Below are 27359 nucleotides of genomic sequence, written 5' to 3' on the forward strand. Positions count from 1 at the left end.
AGATGAAACCAAAATAGAACTTTTTTGGTAAAAACTCAACTCGTTGTGTTTGGAGGACAAAGAATGCTGAGTTGCATCCAAAGAACACCATACCTACTGTGAAGCATGGGGGTGGAAACATCATGCTTTGGGGCTGTTTTTCTGCAAAGGGACCAGGACGACTGATCCGTGTAAAGGAAAGAATGAATGGGGCCATGTATCGTGAGATTTTGAGTGAAAACCTCCTTCCATCAGCAAGGGCATTGAAGATGATATGTGGCTGGGTCTTTCAGCATGACAATGATCCCAAACACACCGCCCGGGCAACGAAGGAGTGGCTTCGTAAGAAGCATTTCAAGGTCCTGGAGTGGCCTAGCCAGTCTCCAGATCTCCACCCCATAGAAAATCTTTGGAGGGAGTTGAAAGTCTGTGTTGCCCAGCGACAGCCCCAAAACATCACTGCATCAGGAGATATGCATGGAGGAATGGGCCAAAATACCAGCAACAGTGTGTGAAAACCTTGTGAAGACTTACAGAAAATGTTTGACCTGTGTCATTGCCAACAAAGGGTATATAACAAAGTATTGAGAAACTTTTGTTATTGACCAAATACTTATTTTCCACCATAATTTGCAAATAAATTCATAAAAAATCCTACATTGTGATTTTCTGGATTTTTTTTCTCATTTTGTCTGTCATAGTTGACGTGTACCTATGATGAAAATTACAGGCCTCTCTCATCTTTTTAAGTGGGAGAACTTGCACAATTGGTGGCTGACTAAATACTTTTTTCCCCCACTGTACACATAATTAGCAGATGTTATTGCAGTGTAGTGTAATGCTTGTGTTCCTAGCTCCAACAGTGCAGTAGTATCTAACAATTCACAACAATACACACATCTAAAAGTAAAAGAATGGAATTAAGAAATATATAAATATTAGGACGAGCAATGTCTGAGTGGCATTGACTAAAACACAGTAGAATACAGTATATACATATCAAATGAGTAAAACAGTATGTAAACGTTATTAAAGTGGCTAGTGTTCCATTTAAAGTGACCAGTGATTCCATGTCTATGTACATAGGGCAGCAGCCTAATGGCAGGGTTGAGTAACCCGGTGGTAGCCGGCTAGTGATGGCTTATCAAGGTCCTGTTTAGCAGCTGAATTTTTACAATATGGTGTGTTCGAGCAGGGCTGGAGCAAAAGCCTGCACACCCAGTAAGTCTCCTGGAATCTCCTAGCGGATGGTTGGCCAACCTGCAACATTACATTTACAACCAAATACTTTTCATAAAATAATTCCCTCATTCAATGAACCGGGATCAATGGCTAAGGTGGGTGAGGTAGCTAACTAAGATGTTTATCTATTTGTAAGGTTAAAATATTCAGTGTTCAGGGGAGATCTTGACAGCATAAGAGTTAGTGAGGGAAAAAAGTATTTGATCCCCTGCTGATTTTGTACGTTTGCCCACTGACAAAGACATGATCAGTCTATAATTTTAATGGTAGGTTTATTTGAACAGTGAGAGACAGGGGGTCAAATACTTATTTCCCTCATTAAAATGCAAATCAATTCATAACATTTTTAAAATTTTTGTTGTTATTCTGTCTCTCACTGTTCAAATAAACCTACCATTAAAATTATAGACTGATCTTCTTTGTCAGTGGGCAAATGTACAAAATCAGCAGGGGATCAAATACTTTTTTCCCTCACTGTACTTGTCAATTAGGCTATTCTAAGAATGTTTTTTTACTTTGTCAGAATTACTTGGCAAGTATTGAATAGAGGAGAATCCTAGCCAATTTTGAACGCTTGAGAGACAGTTTTTGCAACCGGAGTATGGATCATTGGTTTCATCAACTGCACACCCGTATCAACTGTCCACCATTTGCGGTTATACACCAATGCCAGTGGAAAGTTATTTTAGGACATCGGACACGACAATGACATTAATACATGCTAATAGCTAAATAGGTAACTGGGGAGATAACCAGCCAAACTACACAATATGTTTTGAATTGGCTATCTAGTTAGTATATTGTATATCATTATTTTAACTGCTGCACAAATGTCTCTCGCTCTGTCTCTTTCTTCTCTGGCAACGTCACACTGGGACACGCAGGTGATGCACACTCCATGACTTTTCCAGGATTTTCATTGCTGACCAAAAATGAGCTATAACTGGACAAATAACTCACTAACTAGCAATGAATATCAACAAATGTGCACACTCGGCTAGGCTCGCTTTGATCTCAAAAACGCACCTTGCATGGTTGAAAGACCGCGCGTGCCTGTCAATGCAGGCCTAGAATAATTATACTCCGATGCGCTCTGCAGAGATTGGGAGGACACTGTGCAACACATTGCATCTGAAGGACACTGATCCAATTCTGATCGTAGCCTAATTGTTTGATATAGGGATTTTAGCGTTATTTTTACTTGTCCATTCGGAAAACTTAAATCTATATTCTTGTTGTCCAACTTTTTATTTTTTTACTTGCAAGCGGACAAGCGTTAATGTCGAGCCCTGCAGTATCTACATGGCTCAGACCAAGCTGGTCCTTACAGATTCAGACATTTTCTTCTCATATTCATTAGATACAGTGGATCAGCGCAACCCTTGTGTGTGTTTGTGAGTTAGTGAAAGAGAAGATATCTCTGTTATTATCTTGAACAATGTAGAGGTTTCTGTTGTTTCCACATTTACATGGTCAGTGGTTGCACCCAAAAGTTCTCCATGTGATCGTTGATGCAATCAAGGTTTCATAAATCGAATTGAAGTTTACCCGCCCAACAAAATGATCCATGGGAGAGACAACAAAAGAGATTAACGTGAGGGCTGTTGGAAAGAGATAGGGGAAGAGGGATTGGCACAGTATAGCACCTCAAATGGTTCACCAGTGTTTGACTGTGTTCTAGGTGTACTGGTGTGTTTGCATATCAATGGCTCAGGCCTTGATTGATGGGTGCTGCTTATTGGGTGGTGGCAGGGGAGGAAGGAACTGTCAGAATGATCCCGCTCCTCTCTCCCTCAAGGGCTACCTGAGCCTGAGCTTCGTCTAACAGATGGCAATACAGCTGTGCTCAAATGCTATTCTGAAGGTTACTATTGTCTAACCAACTCCATCTCTCTCTCTCACAGTATCGTTCCTACTCTCCTGCTCTTCCTTGTTAAGTATCGTATCCTTTGTCTCTTTGTCTCCCTTTCCTATACTGCCTGTCAGTGACCATTAGTATTTATGTCTACTCAATGCAATATGCCTTTGCTTCCAAAAGCCGCAACCTTTCATCCAAATACCAATTACTTCCTTGCTAATGCGCTATTCGCACATAACCATTTATTACAATTTGGTGGCTTGTGTGTTGAGATTGCACTGTATGTTTTCAGAGATGTATCTTTGTTTCAAAATGGGATAAGCAATGTACAGTATATTGTAAGTATGTGGCTTTGAAATAGGTTAACACATTTTATTAGAATTCTATAGAACTATAAAACCATAAACTCATAATTTCAGCAAATGGCGAGAAAGAAGATGCATTTAACCGGTAATTCTCCTCGTGTATAACCTCTAATTATTCACACTGATGCGTGGAGTCTACAAAGCCCATGACCCAGGGTCCTTCATAATAACACAAGATCAAAGAAGCGCAGCCCTCTCATATTTCAAACCCTGTTATCATCAGATGATGTAACGATTAGCTAGATGTGCTAGCTAAATAGGGTTGACCATCTGCAGTTAAGGGCTACTTTCATTTCACCTTGTGTCCAGACATTCACACTGGTTTCAATTAAAGCCCTGCATCTGGTTCTCTCCAACCCTGTTTCGTTAGACCCTATGGTCTGACTGACCATTTAGGGGTTGCTATTGTGAGCCTGGGCTCTCCATCTCTGGGTCTTCAGTAAATAGACTTTGATACCAGGGGCTCCTACCTACCTTCACCCTGTCTCTCAATGCATCTGTGATCGTACCCCCTGGATTTTGCCTCTCTCCTGAAAGGTCATTCTCTTTTTCGCACCTCTCCATCTGTCCCTCTCCTTATCTCCCTCCTCTCTTTCTTTACCCTCCTACCGTCCTCTTCACCTTCACAGATGAAAGACGCTTTTACAATGGTCAGCTTATCCAATCCTCCATTCATCAGGGCCACAGCACTTTGTCCGTCATCTGAAATTAAATGGTTTTGCACTTACATCATCACTTTACACATAAGCCAACCTCACCTCCTTTCACCTTCTGTACTTCAGAGGCTGCCATATGTACAGTGAGATCCAAAAGTATTTGGACAGTGACAATTTTGTTTTGTTTTGGCTCTGTACTCCAGCACTTTGAATTTGAAATGATACAATGACTATGAGGTTAAAGTGCAGACTGTAATTTGAGGGTAATTTCATCCATATTGGGTGAACCGTTTAGAAATTATAGTACTTTTTGTACATAGTCTACCATTTTAGGGAACCAAACGTATTTGGACGAATTCACTTATGTGTATTAAAGTAGTCAAAGGTGTAGTATTTGATCGCATATTCATTGCACGCAATGACTACATCAGGTGACTACAATCTTGTTGGATGCATTTGCAGTTTGTTTGGTTGTGTTTCAGATTATTTTGTGCCTAATAGAAATGAATGGTAAATTATGTATTGTGTCATTTTAGAGTCACTTTTATTGTAAATATGAATAATATGTTTCTGAACACGTCTACAATAATGTGGATGCTACCATGATTACAGATAATCTTGAATGAATCGTGAATAATGATGAAAGTTACAAAGGCACAAAGATCATACCCCCAAGTCATACTAACCTCTCACCATTACCAATAACAGGTGAGGATATTTATGCTTCTGGAACTTTCTTACACATTATTATTCACAATTCATTTAGGATTATCCAATATCATGGTAGCATCCACATTAATGAAGAAGTGTTCAGAAACATATTCTATTCTTATTTACAATAAAAGTGACTCCAAAATTACACAATTCATTATTTACCATTCATTTCTATTGGGCACTACCAAAACAAACTGCAAATGCATCCACACACGTTTGTAGAATCATAAGCGTTATGTAATCATTGCGTGCTAGGAATACGGGACCAAATACTAAACTTTTGACAACTTTAATACACATAAGTGAATTTGTCCAAATACTTTTGGTTCTCTAAAATGTACAAAAACTGCTGTAATTTAGAAACAGTTCATCCGATATGGATGAAAATAACCTCAAATTAAAGCTGAGTCTGCACTTTAACCTCATAGTCATTGAATAATTTCAAGTGCTTGAGTACAGAGCCAAATTTCACTTTCAAAATACTTTTGGACCTCACTGTATGTTGCAAGCAAATCTCAATCATAATAGTATTTGTTTTCTTTCAAATGCTTTGAGTGCGCTTGATTTAGGTCACCTATCACATTGTTACCAGTGGTATAGTAACAAAAAGTGCAAACCCCATCAAGCAAGCAAAATTAAGTGCACCCAAAGTAATTGAAAGGAGGATTTGAGTTTGGCTGGTGTGGCACATTGGTTACAAGTGCCCTTTGTTTAATTACAGCAGAGAAAGCAAAACAAATGGGTTTATAAATGACTTTTTGGAGGGTTACTGTCAAAATTATTTAAAAAAAATAAAAAATAGACATCGATGACAAACACATGGGCCCTCAGAGCTCGTGGGCCCCCCGCCTTGCAGGGGCTGCGGAGGTGTCCGGTACGCCAGTGATAGCACAGAGTGGAGTAGGAAATGATTCCACTAATATTTATCCAGTTTAATGGAGTACCACTAGAATTTGGAATGAGTGCGAAGCGAAAACCCTGTTAGGGAACGTGATAAGGTATGAAATGCATTGGGTTATGCAAGTTAATTTTCTATTTTTATGAAGTTACATCTCAAATACATTCGGAAAGTATTCAGACCCCTTCACATTTTTTACACTACAGCCTTATTCTAAAATGTATTAAATAAAAAAAATTGCCTCAATCTACACACAATACCCCATAATGACAAAGAGAAAACAGGTTTGTAGAAATTGATTTACATAAGTATTCAGACCCTTTGCTATGAGACTCGAAATTGAGCTCAGGTGCATCCTGTTTCCATTGATCATCCTTGAGATGTTTCTACAACTTGATTGGAGTACACCTGTGGTAAATTCAATTAATTTGACATGATTTGGAAAGGCACACACCTGTCTATATAAGGTCCCACCGTTGACAGTGCATGCCAGAGCAAAAACCAAGCCATTAGGTCGAAGGAATTATCCGTAGAGCTCCGAGACACTGATCTGGGGAAGGGTACCAAAAAATGTCTACAGATTTGAAGGTCCCTAAGAACACAGTGGCCTCCATCATTCTTAAATGGAAGAAGTTTGGAACCACCAAGACTCTTCCTAGAGCAAACTGAGCAATCGGGGGAGAATGGCCTTGGTCAGGGAGGTGACCAAGAACCCGATGGTCACTCTGACAGAGCTCCAGAGTTCCTCTGTGGAGATGGTAAAACCTTCCAGAAGGACAACCATCTCTGCAGCACTCCACCAGTCAGGCCTTTATGGTAGAGTGGCCAGACGGAAGACACTCCTCAGTAAAAGGCACATGACAGCCTGCTTGGAGTTTGCCAAAAGGCATCCAAAGGACTCTGACCATGATATCAAGATTATCTGGTCTGATGAAACCAAGATTGAACTCTTTGGCCTGAATGCCAAGCGTCACGTCCGGAGGAAACCTGGCACCATCCCTACGGTGAAGCATGGTGGTGGCAGCATCATGCTGTGCAGATGTTTTTCAACGGCAGGGAGAATAGTCAGGATCGAGGGAAAGATGAACGGAGCAAAGTACAGAGAGATCCTTGATGAAAACCTGCTCCAGAGCGCTCAGGACCTCAGACTGGGGCGAAGGTTCACCTTCCAACAGAACAACGACCCTAAGCACACAGCCAAGACAACGCAGGAGTGGCTTCGGGACAAGGCTCTGAATGTCCTTGAGTGGCCCAGCCAGAGCCCGGACTTGAACCTGATCGAACATCTCTGGAGAGACCTGAAAATAGCTGTGCAGCAACGCTCCCCATCCAACCTGACAGAGCTTGAGAGGATCTGCAGAGAAGAATGGGAGAAACTCCCCAAATACAGGTGTGCCAAGCTTGTAGCGTCATACCCAAGAAGACTCGAGGCTGTAATCGCTGCCAAAGGTGCTTCAACAAAGTACTGAGTAAAGGGTCTGAATACTTATGTAAATGTGATATTTACGTTTATTTTTAAATGTCTAAAAACTAGTTTTTGCTTTGTCATTATGGGGTATTGTGTGTAGATTGATGAAGGGGAAAAAACAATTTAATCCATTTTAGAATAACGCTGTAACATAACAAAATGAGGACCAGTTAAGGGGTCTGAATACTTAATTCTTAAACTCTCAAATCTCCCCCTTAGGGTCATCATCAGCTGTATAGTTTAATCAAGCAGGAGCCATATGGAGATTGTTTTGACCTGTGAAAGCTGCAGTCATATCATCAAGCTGTCTACTTGTATATTCGATGTTGGAAACCTTGGCATGCTGATAGTACCCATGCTTATTTAACATGTTACCGCTTCAGAACTTTTTTCTGCCAAAATCAGAGGAAAAGATGGGCCAATAAATAACCCATTGCCTAAGCAAGAATAATTAGAATCCTGTAATTTCTTTGTTTCGAAACAGTCAGACTTGATTACATAGTGTTCCAAAATGATAACACTCTGTCTAGCAATAACCATGCTAGCTCCTGCGCATTCCTTTGGTGTGAGAGAAATCGTAGCCTAACCATAATCTTTAGACAATAGAATTAAAGCCCTGGCATTGCTCCCCTTCTAACAGGATTCTGCTGTCTGCCTCCAATTATCTCTGTGTGACACTCAGTCCAAATGCACCGGTGCTACATGGCATAATTGCAAAACTGGTAAGAAGTGAGGTTGTTAAATATAATGCCTCTCATAATTATGAGTTATTGAAAACCACAGTATACATGTGAATGGGGGTATTGCAGGGAGGTAGAACATAAGGAGTGGTTGTCCGGTGGCCCACATCTTAAAAAGTTGAATTATCGATAATAGTATTGACTAATGCCTTGAATCTAGCAAATTAAACCGACTATCCCTCGCACCAGTGACTCGAGTCAGGCGACCACGGCAGGCCCCCCTATACGCTACTCCGGGGCTGGGCTTGGCGTTAACGCATGGCCTTGTTAAAATAGCTGATTAAAATAGATTTTTAAGTTTTGCGTTCATTTGGAATGAATGATACAAATGTCAGCAGGAATTAAATGGCGTCGGAGGAAGCCGAGTGTGGCCATCCATTTTCCTGAGGCGTGGACGAGTCAGGGCTGCTTAGATATTCACACGAGCATGCAGACACCCGCAGCCCAGTCTGCACGGCCGGCACCTGCGGCTTTGGACCATATGTCATACTGTAGCATCCTCTCAGAGTGAGGGAGAGAGGGAGAGAAATAGATCAGAGTGAGGAACAGTGTGAAGGTAGAGAGAGAGTTTGAAAGAGAGAGATTTGTTATTTGCTGGGTGGAGTAATGTTCAAATCTTATGCTCCACAATATTTGACTTGTCGTGTCTAGCATGTTGGGCTAGCGTGACTAGTGCAGCTAAAGCTTAAGTTAAGACTGATACATTGGTTAAATGCTTAAACAACACCTTATTAGCAATTGCATTATTGTAAATGTATACGCTAAGCAGAACTTAAAACTACTGCGCGCAGTTGTGGTGCTCGGGGACTTGAAGGGTGAGCATGGGTTGTATTGTATGGCAGTCATGGAGTAAACCGAGTTCAAGTGCACATTCAATGATGCTTGTGATACAGCACTGGCTATGGAGCTAGCAGATAAAAATGCGAGAGAGCTTGCTGTGCATAGTGCAGTCATGAGCGTGCCTGTGCAAAAAGTCGTAGGAGCTCACGGAAATCAGCTGGGAGATCGCCCGCTCCTTTTTTGCAAAAAGGGGAGGGAGAAATGGGCAGACGCAAAATGCTGTTGTGGAGAGAAACACATTTTCAGAACTGTAGATTCAAGAAAGAAACGTGCTATGTGTGCTCAAAAGTAGGACATTTAACGAGAGTGTGCAGGAAAGCAAAAAAATAGCAACGAAGCAAAGCTAATCTTAGAAAGCAATGAGACAGGAGAAAATGCAGATGATGACATGGGACTGTTTTCAGTGTTCAGAGCGAATGACACTATTCAAGGAATTGTTGTTGAAGTGAAACTAAGGGACACACCAGTTTAAATGCAAGTAGACACAGGAGCAACAGTCACCATCATCTCAGAGATTAATTATGCTAAGGCTTTAGAAAACATCCCACTGGAGCAAACACAAATGCAATTACACAGATACTCATGGGAGAAAATGCCACTGCTGGGCACTCGCAGTACCAGTGCAGTAGAACACGCAATGTGCAAAACTACCACTAGTGGTCCCCAAAAGGCAACAAATCAGCCTTATTGGGGAGAAACTGGTTAAAACACATCTGGTTAGACTGGGAGAACATTTTCCAAGTGAATGACAAACAGCCACTGTCCCTCAACAAAGTGTTGGAGAAACACAGAGGTTTTCAAAGAGGGTTTAGGCCTGATTAAGGAGTTCAAAGTGGACATCAAAATGAAACCAGAGGCCAACCCAAAATTTCACATGCCACACCCTGTTCCTTACACCTTAAGAAAAAAGGTGGAAAAAGAACTGAAAATAAAGGTTCAACACATCAAATGGGCAGCCCCGATTGTAGTGGTACATAAGGCAGACCAAGCAATCAGAATTTGTGGCGATTAGTGTGTCTGAGAGGTAGGGAGGGTGGGAAAAGATGTGAGGTTAGGACAAGCTTAGCTTGGGTGGGCAAGGATGGAAGGTTGGGATAAGCTTGGCTTGGGTGGGAAAAAGGGTGGGTAAGGACGGGAGGTTGGGACAAGCTTGAAGAAAACAGGGAGGGGGAGGTGGAGAGGGATGGGTTTGGTTTGGGAGAGAGGGAAGCATAATACTACAATGTAATTGTATTTATTTTTGTGACTTGCAAACCTGCAAATTGTCATTATAGCTAAGATTCAATGGTGGTTATCGGTGAGAGTGGAGAGGAGCTCTATCCGTGGGATTGGGACAGGATGACTGGGAGGGAATCAGACACTTCTCTGAGGTGTGTGTAGGGCCTCTCTGAGGTGTGTGTGAGGCCTTACCTCACTTCACTGTCCCCAAGTAGACCAGCCACTATATTTTAATTTACAAGGTAATACAAACTGACCACAATACTTAAGTGGTAGTCTTTCTCCAATGTACACTACATGGCCAAAAGTATGTGGACACCTGCTCGTCAAACATCACATTCCAAAATCATGGGCATTAATATGGAGTTGGTCTCCCCTTTGCTGCTATAACAGCCTCCACTCTTCTGGGAAGGCTTTACACTAGATGTTGGAACACTGCTGCGGGGACTTCCATTCAGCCACAAACGCATTAGTGAGGTCGGGCACTGATGTTGGGCAATTAGGCCTGGCTTGCAGTCGGCGTTCCAATTCATCCCAAAGGTGTTCGGTGGGGTTGAGGTCAGGGATCTGTGCAGGCCAGTCAAGTTCTTCCACACCGATCTCGACAAACCATTTCTGTATGGACCTCGCTTTGTGCATGGGGGCTTTGTCATGCTGAAACAGGAAAGGGCCTTCCCCAAACTGTTGCCACAAAGATGGAAGCAGAGAATCGTCTAGAATGTCATTGTATTCTGTAGTGTTAAGATTTCCCTTCACTGGAACTAAGGGGCCTAGCCCGAACCATAAAAAACAGCCCCAGACCATTATTCCTCTTCCACCAAACTTTACAGTTGGCACTATGCATTGGGGCAGGTAGCGTTTTCCTGGCATCCGCCAAACCCAGATTTGTCCGTTGGACTGCCAGATGAAGCATGATTTATCACTCCAGAAAATGTGTTTCCAATGCTCCAGAGTCCAATGGCGGAGAGCTTTACACCAATCCAGCCAGCGCTTGGCATTGCGCATGGTGATCTTAGGCTTGTGTGCGGCTGATCGGCCATGGAAATCAATTTCATGAAGCTCCCGACGAGCAGTTCTTGTGCTGACGTTGCTTCCAGAGGCTGTTTGTAACTCGGTAGTGAGTGTTGCAACCAAGGACAGACGATTTTTACACGCTTCAGCACTCGGCGGTCCCGTTCTGTGAGATTGTGTGGCCTACCACTTTGCAGCTGTACGGTTGTTGCCCCTAGAAATTACCACTTCACAATAACAGCACTTACAGTTGACAGTGGTAGCTCTAGCAAAGCAGAAATTTGATTAACTGACTTGTTGGAAAGGTGGCATCCTATGACGGTGCCATGTTTAAAGTCACTGAGCTCTTCAGTATGGGCCATTCTACTGCCAATGGTTGTCTATGGAGATTGCATGCCTGTGTACTCGATTTTATACACCTGTCAGCAACGAGTGTGGCTGAAATAGCCGAATCCACTAATTTGAAGGGGTGTCCACATACATTCGGCCATGTAGTGTACGTTCAATGACCTAATCCACAGACTTTTGGTACATTACGAGTTGGAGCTCAAAAGCCCTAAAAAGGCATAGCGCCTTAAAGTACAAAGAAGTACTTGACTTTATGTTTTTTGTGTGCTTTCTGTTAAATGTCTATTCATGCTCACACGCTCTATATACTGTATGTAATATGTACAATAACTAGTACTCATACTTTACCATTTCATGGAATGCCCACTTCCCTCATACCACATGCCTGCTAAAATGTTTTATCAGGTACTTTAACACTAGAACCACCATAGGCCAACGGCCACTGAAAAATCTGCCCCCCAAAAAAGCAATGTCCTGCTCGTTCCCTGAAATTTCCTAAATGTTCCTACATTTTACACTGCTCATTTGTCAGAATTTTGAAATCACAAACAGCAATATATTTACAGCCTTTTTACCTGATTTTTCCCACACCTATTCCCAACTTAACCCGCCAAGTCAATGTTCTGTAGGACGTTGGTACCCAGCCAGGCACTAATGCATCTCTCTCTTCACTGAATTAATGACAAATGGATGAATGGGTGATACTTGTGTACCTTACTTCACAATTGAACTTAAATTAGGCCTAACTGAATGATAAGGAGGGTGAAGAGGTTGATTTAATTTAGAAAGACCATAGTGTATTGATGAGTTTGTGTTATGCCTATTTATCAGCAGCAAATAATTTGACCACGTGCCTTGGGGGTTGATACCATTCTCTTTAACGTTTTACTTTGTAAAAATAATCTGTTACAGGACTGTTTTATTTACTATAACTCTATTACAAATCAAATGTATTGTAAGGGTAACAAAAACATGCTATGTGTTGCAGTAGGCCTTTAGAATAATGCAAAACATATCATTGACTCTATCCAAGTTGATGAGCGGGAAACGATGCCAGTCAGCCTGCACAGCCGGCCCATTGAAACTACACCTTAACTATACCGAAACTAATTTCACATATAATAAGAGTTAGCCTACAAACAAGATTACATTGAAAATAATCTGATGAGTGACAATATTAAGCCTATCAGTTGATATCAGCCTATTGTTCATGAAAAAATGGGTGCATCTTGTAATGTACAGATGCAGGGTAAGGAGCAACACTTTATCAAATCCTCCTTCAGAGTCACATGCAGGTAAAACATTTTGAATTCTATATAGTATCAGAAAGAGCATATTCTGTTGTTTCTATGACACTTACCTTTGTCAAATAACTCTCAAAATTCAAGAGGTTGTCGTGACGTGCCTTTCATCATTGTGATGACTATTATTTATCGAATAATTACCTACTATGTTTAATTGTTACTAGATTCAATTAATCATGTAACAATTAACTCATTAGGAATTTGGGGCACCACGGGAAGAGTTGTTTAACGAGTTACCGTTTCCCAAATTAACTCTAAAGATATCTAGATATGTCTTATCATTTAACAGTCATTTATTAATAATTTACCTCATATCAGTCTCATTCTGAAAGTCGTAGGCTCTTTAAGTCTGCACGAACCCGGGTCTTACTGATCATTCCATACCACACAAATTGATTTAATTATTTATTTACTAACTAATTAAAAATGATAACACAAGATACAAACACGTACACGTTATACAGTTGATGTCGGAAGTTTACACACACTTCGGTTGGAGTCATTAAAACTTGTTTTTCAACCACTCCACAAATTTCTTGTTAACAAACTATAGTTTTGGCAAATCGGTTAGGACATATACTTTGTGTGAATGACACAAGTAATTTTTCCAACAATTGTTTACAGACAGATTATTTCACTTTAAATTCACTGTATCACAATTCCAGTGGGTCAGAAGTTTACATACACTAAGTTCACTGTGCCTTTAAACAGCTTGGAAAATTGTAGACCTCCGCAAGTCTGGTTCATCCTTGGGAGCAATGTCCAAACGCCTGAAGGTACCATATTCATCTGTACAAACAATACTATGCAAGTATAAACACCATGGGACCATGCAGCCATCATACCGCTCAGGAAGGAGACATGTTCTGTCTCCTAGAGATGAACGTACTTTGGTGCGAAAAGTGCAAATGAATCCTAGAACAACTGCAAAGGACCTTGTGAAGATACTGGAGGAAACAGGTTTCAAAAGTATCTATATCCACAGTAAAATGAGTCCTATATCGACATAACCTGAAAGGCCACTCAGCAAGGAAGAAGCCACTGCTCCAAAACCGCCCAAAAAAAGCCAGACTATGGTTTGCAACTGCACATGGGGACAAAGATCATACTTTTTGGAGAAATGTCCTCTGGTCTGATGAAACAAAAATAGAACTGTTTGGCCATAATGACCATTGTTATGTTTGGAGGAAAAAGGGGGACGCTTGCAAGCTGAAGAACACCATCCCAACCGTGAAGCACGGGGGTGGCAGCATCATGCTGTGGGGGTGCTTTGCTGCAGCAGGGACTGGTGCACTTCACAAAATAGATGGCATCATGAGGAACGAAAATTATGTGGATATATTGAAGCAACATCTCAAGACATCAGTCAGGAAGTTAAAGCTTTGTCGCAAATGGGTCTTCCAAATGGACAATGACCCCAAGCATACTTCCAAAGTTGTGACAAAATGACTTAAGGACAACAAAGTCAAGGTATTGGAGTGGCCATCACAAAGCCCTGACCTCAATCCTATAGAACATTTGTGGGCAGAACTGAAAAGGCGTGTGCGAGCAAGGAGGCCTACAAACCTGACTCAGTTACACCAGCTCTGTCAGGAGTGATGGGCCAAAATGCACCCAACTTATTGTGGGATGCTTGTGGAAGGCTATCCGAAACGTTTGACCCAAGTTAAACAATTTAAAGGCAATGCTACCAAATACTCATTGAGTGTATGTAAACTTCTGACCCACTGTGAATGTGATGAAAGAAATGAAAGCTGAAATAAATCATTCTCTCTACTATTATTCTGACATTTCACATTCTTAAAATAAAGTGGTGATCCTAACTGACCTAAGAGAGGGAATTTCTACTAGGATTAAATGTCAGGAATTGTGAAAAACTGAGTTTAAATGTATTTGGCTAAGGTGTATGTAAACTTCCGACTTCAACTGTATATTATATCAAATCCAGACAGGAAATATTATTTTAGCAGGAGACCTAAATCATACATTTGATAAGATGTATACAAAAAAGGCAAATTCAAAGAACAACCAAAGAGGCTGAAAAATGTCATCTCTACAAATAATTTACAGGACACATGGAGTTTACTATTCCCAACTACAAAAGACTACTCCTTTTTCTTCTGAAAGTAAGAAAAGCTATTCAAGAATTTGTGAAATTTTTATTTCCAAAAATGCTTTGAACAGTTTACTGGGTGACATGACATAGTGATAGCGGATCATTCTCCGGTATCATGCTTAATTGCACCAACAGAAAATACACTTAACGACAGAATATGGAGAATGAACAGAACGCATCTTTAAGACCCGAAATGTATTAAATAAGTCAATAATTTTTTTTTAGATACCATTACAAATGTAGACAGAGGACAGAGAAAAGCCATCCCCCGATGTAATTTGGGATGCTTTTAAGGTGTACATTAGGGGTACGATAATCTCATACGCTGCAAAAGTTAAATCTGAGTTATAAATTAAAGAAAAATAATTCACTATTTTAGAAAAAGCACATCAAATCTTTACAAGGTAAAGAAGAATATAAAATGTCTGAACTTAAGCAGGAATATGATATTTTACTTTAGAAGAAAGACAACAACTACAGGTTGAACTCAAATAAAGCATACTATTAAATGGCAAATAAACCTGGTAAATATCTCGCAGCCATCACAAAATGAATACACGATAAACCAGTTATAATTTTAAAAGATAAAGATACAAATGTGTTAATTAGAACCAATGAAATTAATTACCATTTTAAATGCTTCTATGAAAATCTATATAAATCAGAATTAAACAACAGTTGGACTGATCTTACAGGCTTCTTAGACTCAACAACTATGTAGCAATTATCAGCAGACAAAAAATTATCACATAAAATGCCCCAAAATAAATATTATAAACTGTTAAAACATTTGCGTGGAGACAAGCACCAGGATTGGATTGCTTTCCCATATAATTCTATTTAACATTTTGGGACAAAGTAGCGCCCCTATTTACACAAATGACAACACATATGTCACTTAATTCAGTGCTTCCTAGTTCCATGTATCAAACTGTTATTTCAGTTATATTAAAACCAGGAAAATCTGTAGAGTCCCCTGCTGATTACAGACCCACAAGTTTAATAAGTTGTTACAAAATAATAAAAAGCTCATAAAGAATAGAATGGCAAACGTCGTACCAGACTTGATACATATCAATCAAACAGGGTTTATTAAAAATAGACACTTAAAAACAAGAACATGTTTCAGTTTAATACAATACGCTAAAAACAAGATTTAGATTGTTCAATAATGGCTATTAATCCCGAAAAGGCTTTAGATCATTTTGAATGGCCTTTTCTATTCAAAACTTTGAAGCTTTCAACTTTCCACCTGAAATAATACATTTAATAAATATATTATATAAATGTCCTTAAGCAAAAGTATACACAAATAAAACATTGTGATGAAATTGCTTTAGAAAGGGGCACTAGACAAGGATATTCTCTCTCCCCCCTCCTGTTTGCACTAGCAATTGAACCACTTGCAGAAAGAATTAGACAGAACCCAAACGTAACAGGTATTAGTATTGGTAAACATGAAAATAAACAAAACTTATTTGCAGATGATCTCCTGATATACGTAACCAATATTGAAAACTCAATGTCCCCCTTTGCTAAAAATATTTTTTGAATACTCAAATCTCAGGATATAAACTTAATGTGGAATAAACTGTAAAAATGACAATAGGAAAAATAATAACTAATGATCTACAGCAATCCTTTAAGTGGACCACAAAAAATATCAAATACTTAGGATGCTTAATAAGTGACAACAAACAACAAATATATAAAGATAACTTTATTCCATTACTCAACAATATGAAAGCAGATCTAATTAAATGGAAGAATCTTCCCATAAATCTTACAGGTAGAATAAAACTGTTCAGAATGGCATGGCTTCCAAAGTTTTTATATTTATTCTCGGTAATACCAATTACCCCACTTAAGGCATTCTTTTAAAAAAGTATCCTCGGTCATAACAGACTTTATATGGGCAAATACAACAAAGAATAAAAAGGAATGTTTTACATTTTCCTAAGTCAGAGGGGGGGTTTTCATCTTCCAGACCTGGAATTGTATCAACTCGCCACCAAGGGCATTTACTTGCGACATATACACTACCAGTCAAAAGTTTGGACACACCTACTCATTCAAGGGTTTTTCTTTATTTTACAATTTTCTACATTGTAGAATAATAGTGAAGATATCAAAACTATGAATTAACACATAATATATAATAACATATATAACAATAACGTAGTAAACAAAAAAAAGTGTTAAACAAATCAAAATATATTATATATTTGAGATTCTTCAAAAACCGACCCTTTGCCTTGATGACAGTTTTGCAAACTCTTGGCATTCTCTCAACCAGCTTCATCTGGAATACTTTTCTAAAAGTATTGAAGGAGTTCCCACATATGCTGAGCACTTGTTGGCTGCTTTTCCTTCACTCTGCGGTCCGACTAATACCAAACCATCTCAATTGGGTTGAGGTCGGGGGATTGTGGAGGCCAGGACATCTAATGCAGCACTCCATCACACTCCTTCTTGGTAAAATAGCGCTTACACAGTCTGGAGGTGTGTTGGGTCATTGTCCTGTTGAAAAACAAATTATAGTCCCACTAAGCCCAAACCAGATGGGATTGCGTATCGCTGTAGAATGCTGTGGTAGCCATGCTGGTTAAGTGTGCCTTGAATTCAAAATAAATCACAGACAGTGTCACCAGCAAAGCACCCCATCAACATAACACCTCCTCCTCCATGCTTTACGGTGGGAAATACACATGCGGAGATCATTCGTTCACCCACACCGCGTCTCACAAAGACACCTTAATTTTTTTATTTCACCTTTATTTAACCAGGTAAGCCAGTTGAGAACAAGTTCTCATTTACAACTGCGACCTGGCCAAGATAAAGCAAAGCAGTGCGATAAAAACAACAACACAGAGTTACATATGGGGTAAAACAAAACATAAAGTCAAAATACAACAGAAAATATATATACAGTGTGTGCAAATGTAGCAAGTTATGGAGGTAAGGTAATAAATAGGCTATAGTGCAAAATAATTACAATTAGTATTAACACTGGAATGATAGATGTGCAGAAGATGATGTGCAAATAGAGATACTGGGGTGCAAATGAGCAAAATAAATAACAATATGTATGGGGATGAGGTAGTTGGGTGGGCTAATTTCAGATGGGCTGTGTACAGGTGCAGTGATCGGTAAGGTGCTCTGACAACTGATGCTTAAAGTTAGTGAGCGAGATAAGAGTCTCCAGCTTCAGAGATTTTTGCAATTCGTTCCAGTCATTGGCAGCAGAAAACTGGAAGGAATGGCGGCCAAAGGAGGTGTTCGCTTTGGGGATGACCAGTGAGATATACCTGCTGGAGCGCATACTACGGGTGGCTGTTGCTATGGTGACCAATGAGCTAAGATAAGGCAGGGATTTGCCTAGCAGTGATTTATAAAAAAAAAAATAGATGGCCTGGAGCCAGTGGGTTTGGCGACGAATATGTAGTGAGGACCAGCCAACAAGAGCGCAGGTCACAGTGGTGGGTAGTATATGGGGCTTTGGTGACAAAACGGATGGCACTGTGATAGACTACATCCAATTTGCTGAGTAGAGTGTTGGAGGCTATTTTGTAAATGACATCGCCGAAGTCAAGGATCGGTAGGATAGTCGCTTTGTTGCGAAATAGGAAGCCGATTCTAGATTTAACTTTGGATTGGAGATTCTTAATGTGAGTCTGGAAGGAGAGTTTACAGTCTAACCAGACACCTAGGTATTTGTAGTTGTCCACATACTCTAGGTCAGACCCGTCGAGAGTAGTGATTCTAGTCGGGTGGGCGGGTGCCAGCAGCGTTCGATTGAAGAGCATGCATTTAGTTTTACTAGTGTTTAAGAGCAGTTGGAGGCTACTGAAAGAGTGTTGTATGGCATTGAAGCTCGTTTGGAGGTTTGTTAACACAGTGTCCAATGAAGGGCCAGATGTATACAAAATGGTGTCGTCTGCGTAGAGGTGGATCTGAGAGTCACCAGCAGAAAAAACAGAGAAAAGAGTCGGCCCAAGAATTGAACCCTGTGGCACCCCCATAGAGACTGCCATAGGTCCAGACAACAGGCCCTCCGATTTGACACATTGAACTCTATCTGAGAAGTAGTTGGTGAACCAGGCGAGGCAGTCATTTGAGAAACCAAGGCTATTTAGTCTGCCAATAAGAATAAGCCAGTTTCATCATAGCGCTTGATGGTTTTTGTGACTGCACTTGAAGAAACTTTGAATGTTTTTGAAATGTTCCGTATTGACTGACCTTCATGTCTTAAAGTAATGATGGACTGTCATTTCTCTTTGCTTATTTAAGCTGTTCTTAACATAATATGCACTTGATATTTTACCAAAGAGAGATGGGGATGTGAGCAGGTGGGTCTGGGCAGGCGTGATGTTGTGGATGTTTGTGAATGTTTTGTATAGTTACAAAAAATACATCAGTAAAATCTTACCAAAAATAAATAGTTTGTGGCAATTACATAGTCACTGTGAACATCAGCATAGAGGAGGAACCATACCCTCTACCTAATGCAGAGGATCTGTGTTTGCCACCCTGGCTGGGGGCAAGTTCTTCAGCAAACTAGACCTCACCCATGCCTACCAAAAGTTTGAGCTAGAAGAGAGATCAAAACAGTATCTGATGGTGAACACACACAAGGGCTTGTCCAGTACATTCGGAAAGTATTCAGACCCCTTGACTTTTTCCACATTTTGTTACGTTACAGCCTTATTCTAAAATGGATATTATTTTAAATAATCCTCATCAATCTACTCACAATACCCCATAATGACAAATAACAAACAGTTGTTTTTAAATTATTGCTCATTTATATTAAAAGAAACTGAAATATCACATTTACATAAGTATTCAGACCCTTTACTAAGTACTTTGTTGAAGCACCTTTAGCAGCAATTAAAGCGTTGAGTATTCTTGGGTATGACGCTACAAGCTTGGCACACCTGTATTTGGGGAGTTTCTCCCATTCTTCTCTGCAGATCCTCTCAAGCTCTGTCAGGTTGGATGGGGAGCGTCGCTGCACAGCTATTTTCAGGTCTCTCCAGAGATGTTCGATCGGGTTCAAGTCCGGGCTCTGGCTAGGCCACTCAAGGACATTCAGAGACTTGTCCCGAAGCCACTCCTGCGTTGTCTTGGCTGTGTGCTTAGGGTCGTTGTCCTGTTGGAAGGTGAACTTTCACCCCAGTCTAAGGTCCTGAGCGCTCTGGAGCAGGTTTTTATCAAGGATGTCTCTGTACTTTGCTCCGTTAGTCTCTTCCTCGATCCTGACTAGTCTCCCACTCCCTGCCGCTGAAAAACATCCCCACAGCATGATGTTGCCACCTCCATGCTTCACCGTAGGGATGGTGCCAGGTTTCCTCCAGACGTGACGCTTGGCATTCAGGCCAAAGAGTTCAATCTTGGTTTCATCCGAACAAATAATATTTTTTCTCATGGTCTGAGAGTCCTTTAGGTGCATTTGGCAAACTCCAAGCAGGCTGTCATGTGCCTTTTACTGAGGAGTGGCTTCCGTCTGGCCACTCTACCATAAAGGCCTGATTGGTGGAGTGCTGCAGAGATGGTTGTCCTTCTGGAAGGTTCTCCCATCTCCACAGAGGAACTCTGGAGCTCTGTCAGAGTGACCATCGGGTTCTTGGTCACCTCCCTGACCAAGGCCTTTTCCCCTGATTGCTCAGTTTGTCCGGGTGGCCAACTCTAGGAAGAGTCTTGGTGGTTCCAAACTTCTTCCATTTAAGAATGATGGAGGCCACTCTGTTCTTGGGGACCTTCAATTCTGCATAAATATTTTGGTACATTTCCCCAGATCTGTGCCTCGACACAATCCTGTCTCGGAGCTCTACGGACAATTCCTTCAACCTCATGGGTTGGTTTTTGCTCTGACATGCACTGTCAATTGTGGGGCCTTATATAGACAGGTGTGTGCCTTTCCAAATCATGTCCAATCAATTGAATTTACCACAGGTGGACTGCAATGATATCTTTCAAAAAAGCCGCTTTAGAAAGGATTACCTACACATATTAAGCTGCTCATGTTATAGACAGTAGCGTGTTACATGGCAGGCTAATCCAAACTCATCTCTCGGCGTGTCCAGCCCATCCATTATCTCAGCCAATCATGGCTAGCGCGAAGGTTCCTGTCTTTTTCCGTTGCTAAACCAACAGATGCATACAAGTTTTTTTTAAGGAACATGAAAGTTCACATGTTCCAGAAGGCATTTCTGAAAAAAATATGCATTTTGATAATAATAAAACAATTACGTTCAAATGCCTCTCCTGTGACATAAGCCAAGTTTCCTGAAACGAGTCACATATGAACTGTAACTCAGTAAAATCTTTGAAATTGTTGCATGTTGCATTTATATTTTTATTCAGTGTACATGATAATAATATCAAAGTGTCTTTATATATAAATTGTCTTTACATTTCACTAAAGATTAGGTCCCACAGGCTGTCCCAACACATAATGACATGAAAGTGAGTTCTGACAGTGTAAAAGGCCCTTAGTTGACTCTAGAATAGTGTATTCTATACCCATTTGAGGAGAAACAAGTTATTAATGTGTTTGATAAGATTAAAGACTCTCTTAGGGGACCCTATTTCAACTTTAGGAGACCCCACAAGGGTCCCGTACTCCATGTTTGGGAACCACTGTAGTACTAACCTTTCTCCCTGCTTGCTTCAATGCAGCATGACTCACCACTGTCTGTCTCACTACTCTCTATTTCTTTATAGAAAAGGTATTTTGTTATGAGAACTTATAGTAGCCCATCTTTTGATTATAGCTAGCTTAATTTCAGTCAACTGCTGCTGCTGAGGTCAGGCTCCGTTCATCGTTAGCTTCTAACGTCATCCTTCTAGCCAGCTAGTTATAGCTAGCTACCTGGTTAATCGCCAGAGCCCTTGAGCTACCTAGCTAGCTAGACATCTGACTGAAATATCAGCGACTATTTACCAGTCGTACACTCATTCTCCGAGTGTCGGGGGGGTTTGTTTGGGGGATGTCTGTTGACACGGCAGGAGTCAAGGGATGTTAAAAGAAGTCCCTCTGTCAGTGGTGTCTCTCTGCTACTTGCCATCATAGGTCTGGGCTGAGGAGTTTATTTCACCTCTCGGCCTATGTCGTGGGTGGAGTTTCCCATTGGACAGAGTAGTGAATTTATGACCTGCTAACAAGTTACATTCGGGGGAGCAAGCAAACATAACGAGCATACATGAATCATTTCATGATTCCACTCGTTCACAGAGGTAGATTAGAACCCAGATCAAGAAGCCTTCTGAGAAGCCTTCTTATCAATGCTGGGAACGCAATAATAAGTGGGTAAATGATAATTAACTAAATAAAAAGGTGAGTAAATGCTATTTTACAAATAAAAAGGTGCATAAACAGCGTTTACGTGTGTTTACCTTCCACTACATCCCTGGTTGGGTCTGGCAAAACCCATTAGTAAACATCAATATCTTGCCAGGCAGGATTCAATCTACTTTTGCCCGGCATTTTAGCTATTGATGTGATGTTTGGCGGTGCCTAATCAGTCAGTTCTGTACCTGCCTGGCTGAGTGGCAGTGTGGGTGGAATGAGCGCGCTCGCCTGGAAACCAGAGCGCGAAACACGAGTAAATAAAACTTGGTAGTCTGCCTGGAAATTAATTGGCAAGACCAGTACATTTTTCAAATATTTTTCATATTAACATATTTGATAATTTTCTGTTCTCCTCTCATTTTAATTCAAGCACTTTTCAAGTACCAACTTGAAAAAATATCAGATTTTCAAGGTAATCCAGTACTTGATTTTCAGAATGCCAAAATTGAATTACTTGAAGCACCTCAAGCACCTTGTGTGAACCCTGAGGGATAATTCACCAAAGACTGCAACTATCAACTGAGTAAGGCTATCTACTCTGGGGTCGCCGGGTAATCATACCAACAGAAAAGCAAGCAAAGCTACTCAATGACCTGCATGAGGGGCACCCTGGAATGTGCCGCATGAAGGCACTGGCATGAAACCATGTGTGGTGGCCAGAGCTAGATAAAGACATTGTAAACAAAGGGTTAGGGTTACAATGTAACATTTGTATGTCAGTGAGGAACCTGCCAAACCCAGCACTGCTACACTGCTGGAAATGGCCAAATTGAGTGTGGCAGCATGTGCACATCAACAGTATTTCCTTGTGTTGATTGACAGCCATTAAAAATTAATTGAAGTGGAACCCATGATGTCGACTACATCCACCAGTACGATCGACTGTAAACTGAGGAGGATTTTAGCAGCCTATGGGATTCCTGAGGAGGTGGTCTCGGATAATGTTACCCAGTTCCAGTCTACAGAGTGGGCCTAGTGGACCAGAGCAAACGGCATCAAACACACCCTGTCCCCACTGTACCACCCAGCCACAAATGGGGCAGAAGATCACTCAGTGCAGATACTGAAGCAAGCTTTGGATAATTATGTTCTACAGGAGCACAAACACAGACTCACCGGTCCCTGAAACACCGCTTGGCAAATTTCCTCATCACCTACACGAGCTCACCCCACTCGGTGACTGGGAGGATACCTGCGGAACTGTTCCTCAAGTGGGAGAACCGCACACAAATGACTTTATTAAAACCACACCTGGAAAAAACTATAGAGGCACAGCAGGACAGACAAAAAGCATCTAATGATGTGACACACCACACAGAACGGCAGATTGTGGAAGGTGATAAAGTTTGGGTGAAAAACTGGAGAGGAGGGGGGTGTAAATGGGTGAAAGGAGTTGTAGAGCAAAGGAGGGGACTTTGATCATTTGTGGTCTGAATCGGCGTGGAGCTGAGGCTCGTGCACCTGGATCATCTGTGGAAGGGAGCTTGGCAAGACATGGAGGACAAAGGTCTGTCTCAACCCCAGGGCCTGGAGGCCCCACCACTACTAGAGGGATCACCAGCAGTGACTCCTCTGCCACATATGCCAGAGACAGAATTAAAGCAAGGGAAACAAGGGCAGATGGCCACCTCAAACCCCACAGCAAGTCCCTATGAGACTTACCCTTAATAACAATTTTTATAAGGGAAAGGCCCAAAGACACAAAAAAAAGAGGTTTAAAGAGACTGTTTTAGTCAAGAGACTGTTTGGACTGTTTAAGTCGTGGACTTACGGTTAGGGAGACTGTGAATCGTTGCATCATGGACTTTTAGAGCTCAGTTTGAGGGCTAGGTATTGAGTACAGTGGTGTACAGTGGGGGTGGAGACATTGTTGCTTATAGGGAAGGAGTGTGATTGTTACGTTCCCCAATAACCAACCCAAAATCATCGCTCAACATAAAAAGGGAACTAACAAATGTGTCATTGAAACAAATATGACGAAACAGGTAGGTTTTCGAAGGGGTTCTCAAAGACACCTATGGGGGTGTTCATTGAAAGTTGAAAGCAACAAGAAATATGGGCCCTAAAAGACACCAACCATAAGTGCAGACAAAATTTGCCATAGAAAAGGCATTTAAAAAATAAATTAAAAAAAAACTATAATATGGAGTAAAAGAGCACTGGATCTGCAGCCCTTAAATATCACCTGTGCCAGCACAGGTGAAACTAACGACTGACTACCGAGGCGACAGGTGCAACACATCCTGACCAACAAGGATGATTCCAATCAGGGCAAGCCACACCCAAAGAGAACCAACCTCGAAATCGTGCAAAACCACAAAGACTATAACATGATGTACTAGCCCAATGCGCACGGTTGGGGTGCTCGGGGGTTGTATTGTATGGCAGTCATGGAGCAAACCAAGTTCAAGTTCAGCGCTGTCTCTCTAGTAGTTATTTACTAGTTATTTACTTATAGCCATAAGTCATAGTTGTACATTACCAAGGGTACACCACAGGATATTACACTAATGAGTATTTCATGTGATGAACTTAATACCACCGATGAAAGTATGTAATTTTAACATCTGTGCCTCCTTGTTCTGTAAGGTCTTTCGTCATTACTTGGACAAAATGATCGTACCATGCTCTTCTCTTCTCCTCTGTCTTTCTTAGGTCCCTGCGTATGATCTACCATGGACAAAGTGCTCAGCAGCCTCCTGCTTCTGGGAACCGCAGTGATGATGGCCCACGCATGCCCCAAGTACTGTGTCTGCCAGAACCTGTCCGAGTCCCTTGGCACCCTCTGCCCATCCAAAGGCCTACTCTTCGTGCCTTTAGACATCGACCGGCGGACCGTGGAGCTCCGCCTGGGCGGAAACTTCATCCTCAAGGTCACACCGCAGGACTTCGCCAACATGACGGGCCTGGTGGACCTCACCTTGTCCCGCAACACCATCAGCGCCATCCAGCCTTTCTCCTTCCTCGACCTGGAGACCCTGCGCTCTCTGCACCTGGACAGTAACCGCCTGACCGAGCTGGGTCCAGACGACCTGCGGGGCCTGGTCAACCTGCAGCACCTCATCCTAAACAACAACCAGCTCAACCGCATCTCCAAGATGGCCTTTGACGATCTGATGCTGACGCTGGAAGACCTGGACCTGTCCTACAACAACTTGCGGGGTGTGCCTTGGGAGTCCATCCGCAAAATGGTCAACCTCCATCAGTTGAGTCTGGAGCATAACCTCATCTCGCACATCACAGAGGGAACGTTTATGGACCTGGACAAGCTGGCGCGCCTGGACCTCACTTCCAACCGGCTCCAAAAGCTCCCGCCAGACCCCATCTTCGCCCGTTCTCAGACTAATGTAATACTGAGCACTCCCTATGCCCCTCAGCTTTCCCTGAGCTTCGGCGGAAACCCCCTGCACTGCAACTGTGAAGTGCTTTGGCTCCGGAGGCTGGAACGAGAGGACGATATGGAAACCTGCGCTTCACCCCCCAGTCTAAAGGGGCACTACTTCTGGTACGTGCGGGAGGAGGAGTTTGTCTGTGAACCGCCCCTGATCACCCAACACACACACAAGCTTTTAGTGCTGGAGGGCCAAACAGCTAGCCTGCGCTGCAAAGCCGTCGGCGACCCGATGCCGATCATACACTGGGTTGCCCCGGATGACCGTTTGATCAGCAATTCGTCCAGAGCGACAGTGTATGAGAACGGCACTCTGGATATTACCATTACCACGTCCAAGGATTACGGCACCTTCAATTGCATCGCAGCCAACGCCGCAGGGGAATCCACCGCCTCTATAGAACTATCCATCATTCAACTCCCCCACCTCAGCAATGGTACCAACCGCACAGCACAGCCCAAGTCCAGGCTCTCTGACATCACCAGCTCTACCAAGACTAGTAAGGGGGAGTCCAAGCCTGTGCCGGAAAAGGTGGTATCCATATCTGAGGTGTCCGCATCCTCAGCTCTGGTCAAGTGGACTGCTAGCAAAACAGCACCCAAGGTCAAGATGTACCAGCTCCAGTACAACTGCTCTGAAGATGAAGTCCTGATTTACAGGTAAATAACATTAAAAATGTGTCTTTTTTTAGAATAGACTTGAGGGTTTTTATTAATATTGCTTAACAAGCCCCTAGGGCCCCTACTGACCTTCAGAACTTTATAATACTTCAATTGTTCATAACTATTCTGTTGCTATTTAGTCACTAAATAAGTATTGACACTCATCTTTTTCCTTCTTGAGCATATGCTCTTGAACCTTTCCTCAACTTTTGCTTTTGATAACCCAATAAAGACAAGAGATTATTCAGAGAATAACAATACCTACCTACCCCTGCAATTAACAAGCGGTTAGCGAGGCACTTCACCTCAAAATTGCAGTGCATATTTTTTATCAAAGTGAAACCAACCACAAAAAGAATCCAACGTTTAAATTATTTATTCATTTAATCATAAGAACAAAGAGCATTATTTTCATTTTCTATCAACTATTTATCCCAATCACAGCACCCAAGTCAATTAGCAATAAATAGATCACTTTTTTAGAAAGAAATCTGTAGGCTCTGTGACATTCAATCTATAAAATGTCACCGCCATCCAAACATTTTCCAGCTTGGCAAAATAAGTGCTTGCTTTAGTGATGGAAGAGGTACAAACAACCACAAATGTTCCCAGTAGAACAAATGAACAGAAAACAGAGAATAAGTATATGACAGTTAGCCTGGCACTACAACACTTTACATGTAGGTTGCTCTTATGCCTGTGTAGTAATGTTGTAATTACACTAGTAACAGCATGTTTAAACCTAATAGCATTAGAATTGCATGGCAATGGAGTGGGGAGGGATGTCATGTCAAGATTCCTATACATGTGGCTCACAAAATACATACTATTTTGTCATTCCCATGATCCAGTGTGTGCTTTTGAAATGCCCTGACACGCATTAAGTTCTTAAATCGTATATAATCCTGACATCTAGACATTTCCCTCCATTGTTCACAGGATATAAATCATCTGCTGCAGCAAAATTATCGGACCGGATACCCCGCCGCATATCTGACTCCATCGCTATAAGAAGTTAAGGGAAACACATTGAACGCATCTAGACTAGTAGGCCCGAGAGTAAACAATATATCTCCCCTGCCTCCCTATAACGCTATGTGATTAAAGGTCCCTAGAGATTGCCCCTAGAGATTAACTACCCTTAGTATGTTAATGACATTATTGGGCTGCATCAAAATTGTGCGGGAATTGATA

The 27359-nt window shown here is 41.6% G+C and overlaps 1 protein-coding gene across 1 annotated transcript in view; it reads left to right on the forward strand.

Moving 5' to 3' along the window:
• Positions 1–27359, forward strand: part of LOC121539658 (leucine-rich repeat and fibronectin type-III domain-containing protein 2-like) — a 294850-nt gene that overhangs the window by 261268 nt on the left and 6223 nt on the right. The window contains exon 4 of the mRNA XM_041848327.2: positions 24767–26162. Within this exon, the coding sequence (XP_041704261.1) occupies positions 24787–26162 (1376 nt within the window). The 5' untranslated portion in view covers positions 24767–24786. The remainder of the gene's footprint in view (positions 1–24766; positions 26163–27359) is intronic.

Source organism: Coregonus clupeaformis, chromosome 34 (assembly GCF_020615455.1).
Source record: "Coregonus clupeaformis isolate EN_2021a chromosome 34, ASM2061545v1, whole genome shotgun sequence".
Lineage (NCBI taxonomy): Eukaryota > Metazoa > Chordata > Actinopteri > Salmoniformes > Salmonidae > Coregonus > Coregonus clupeaformis.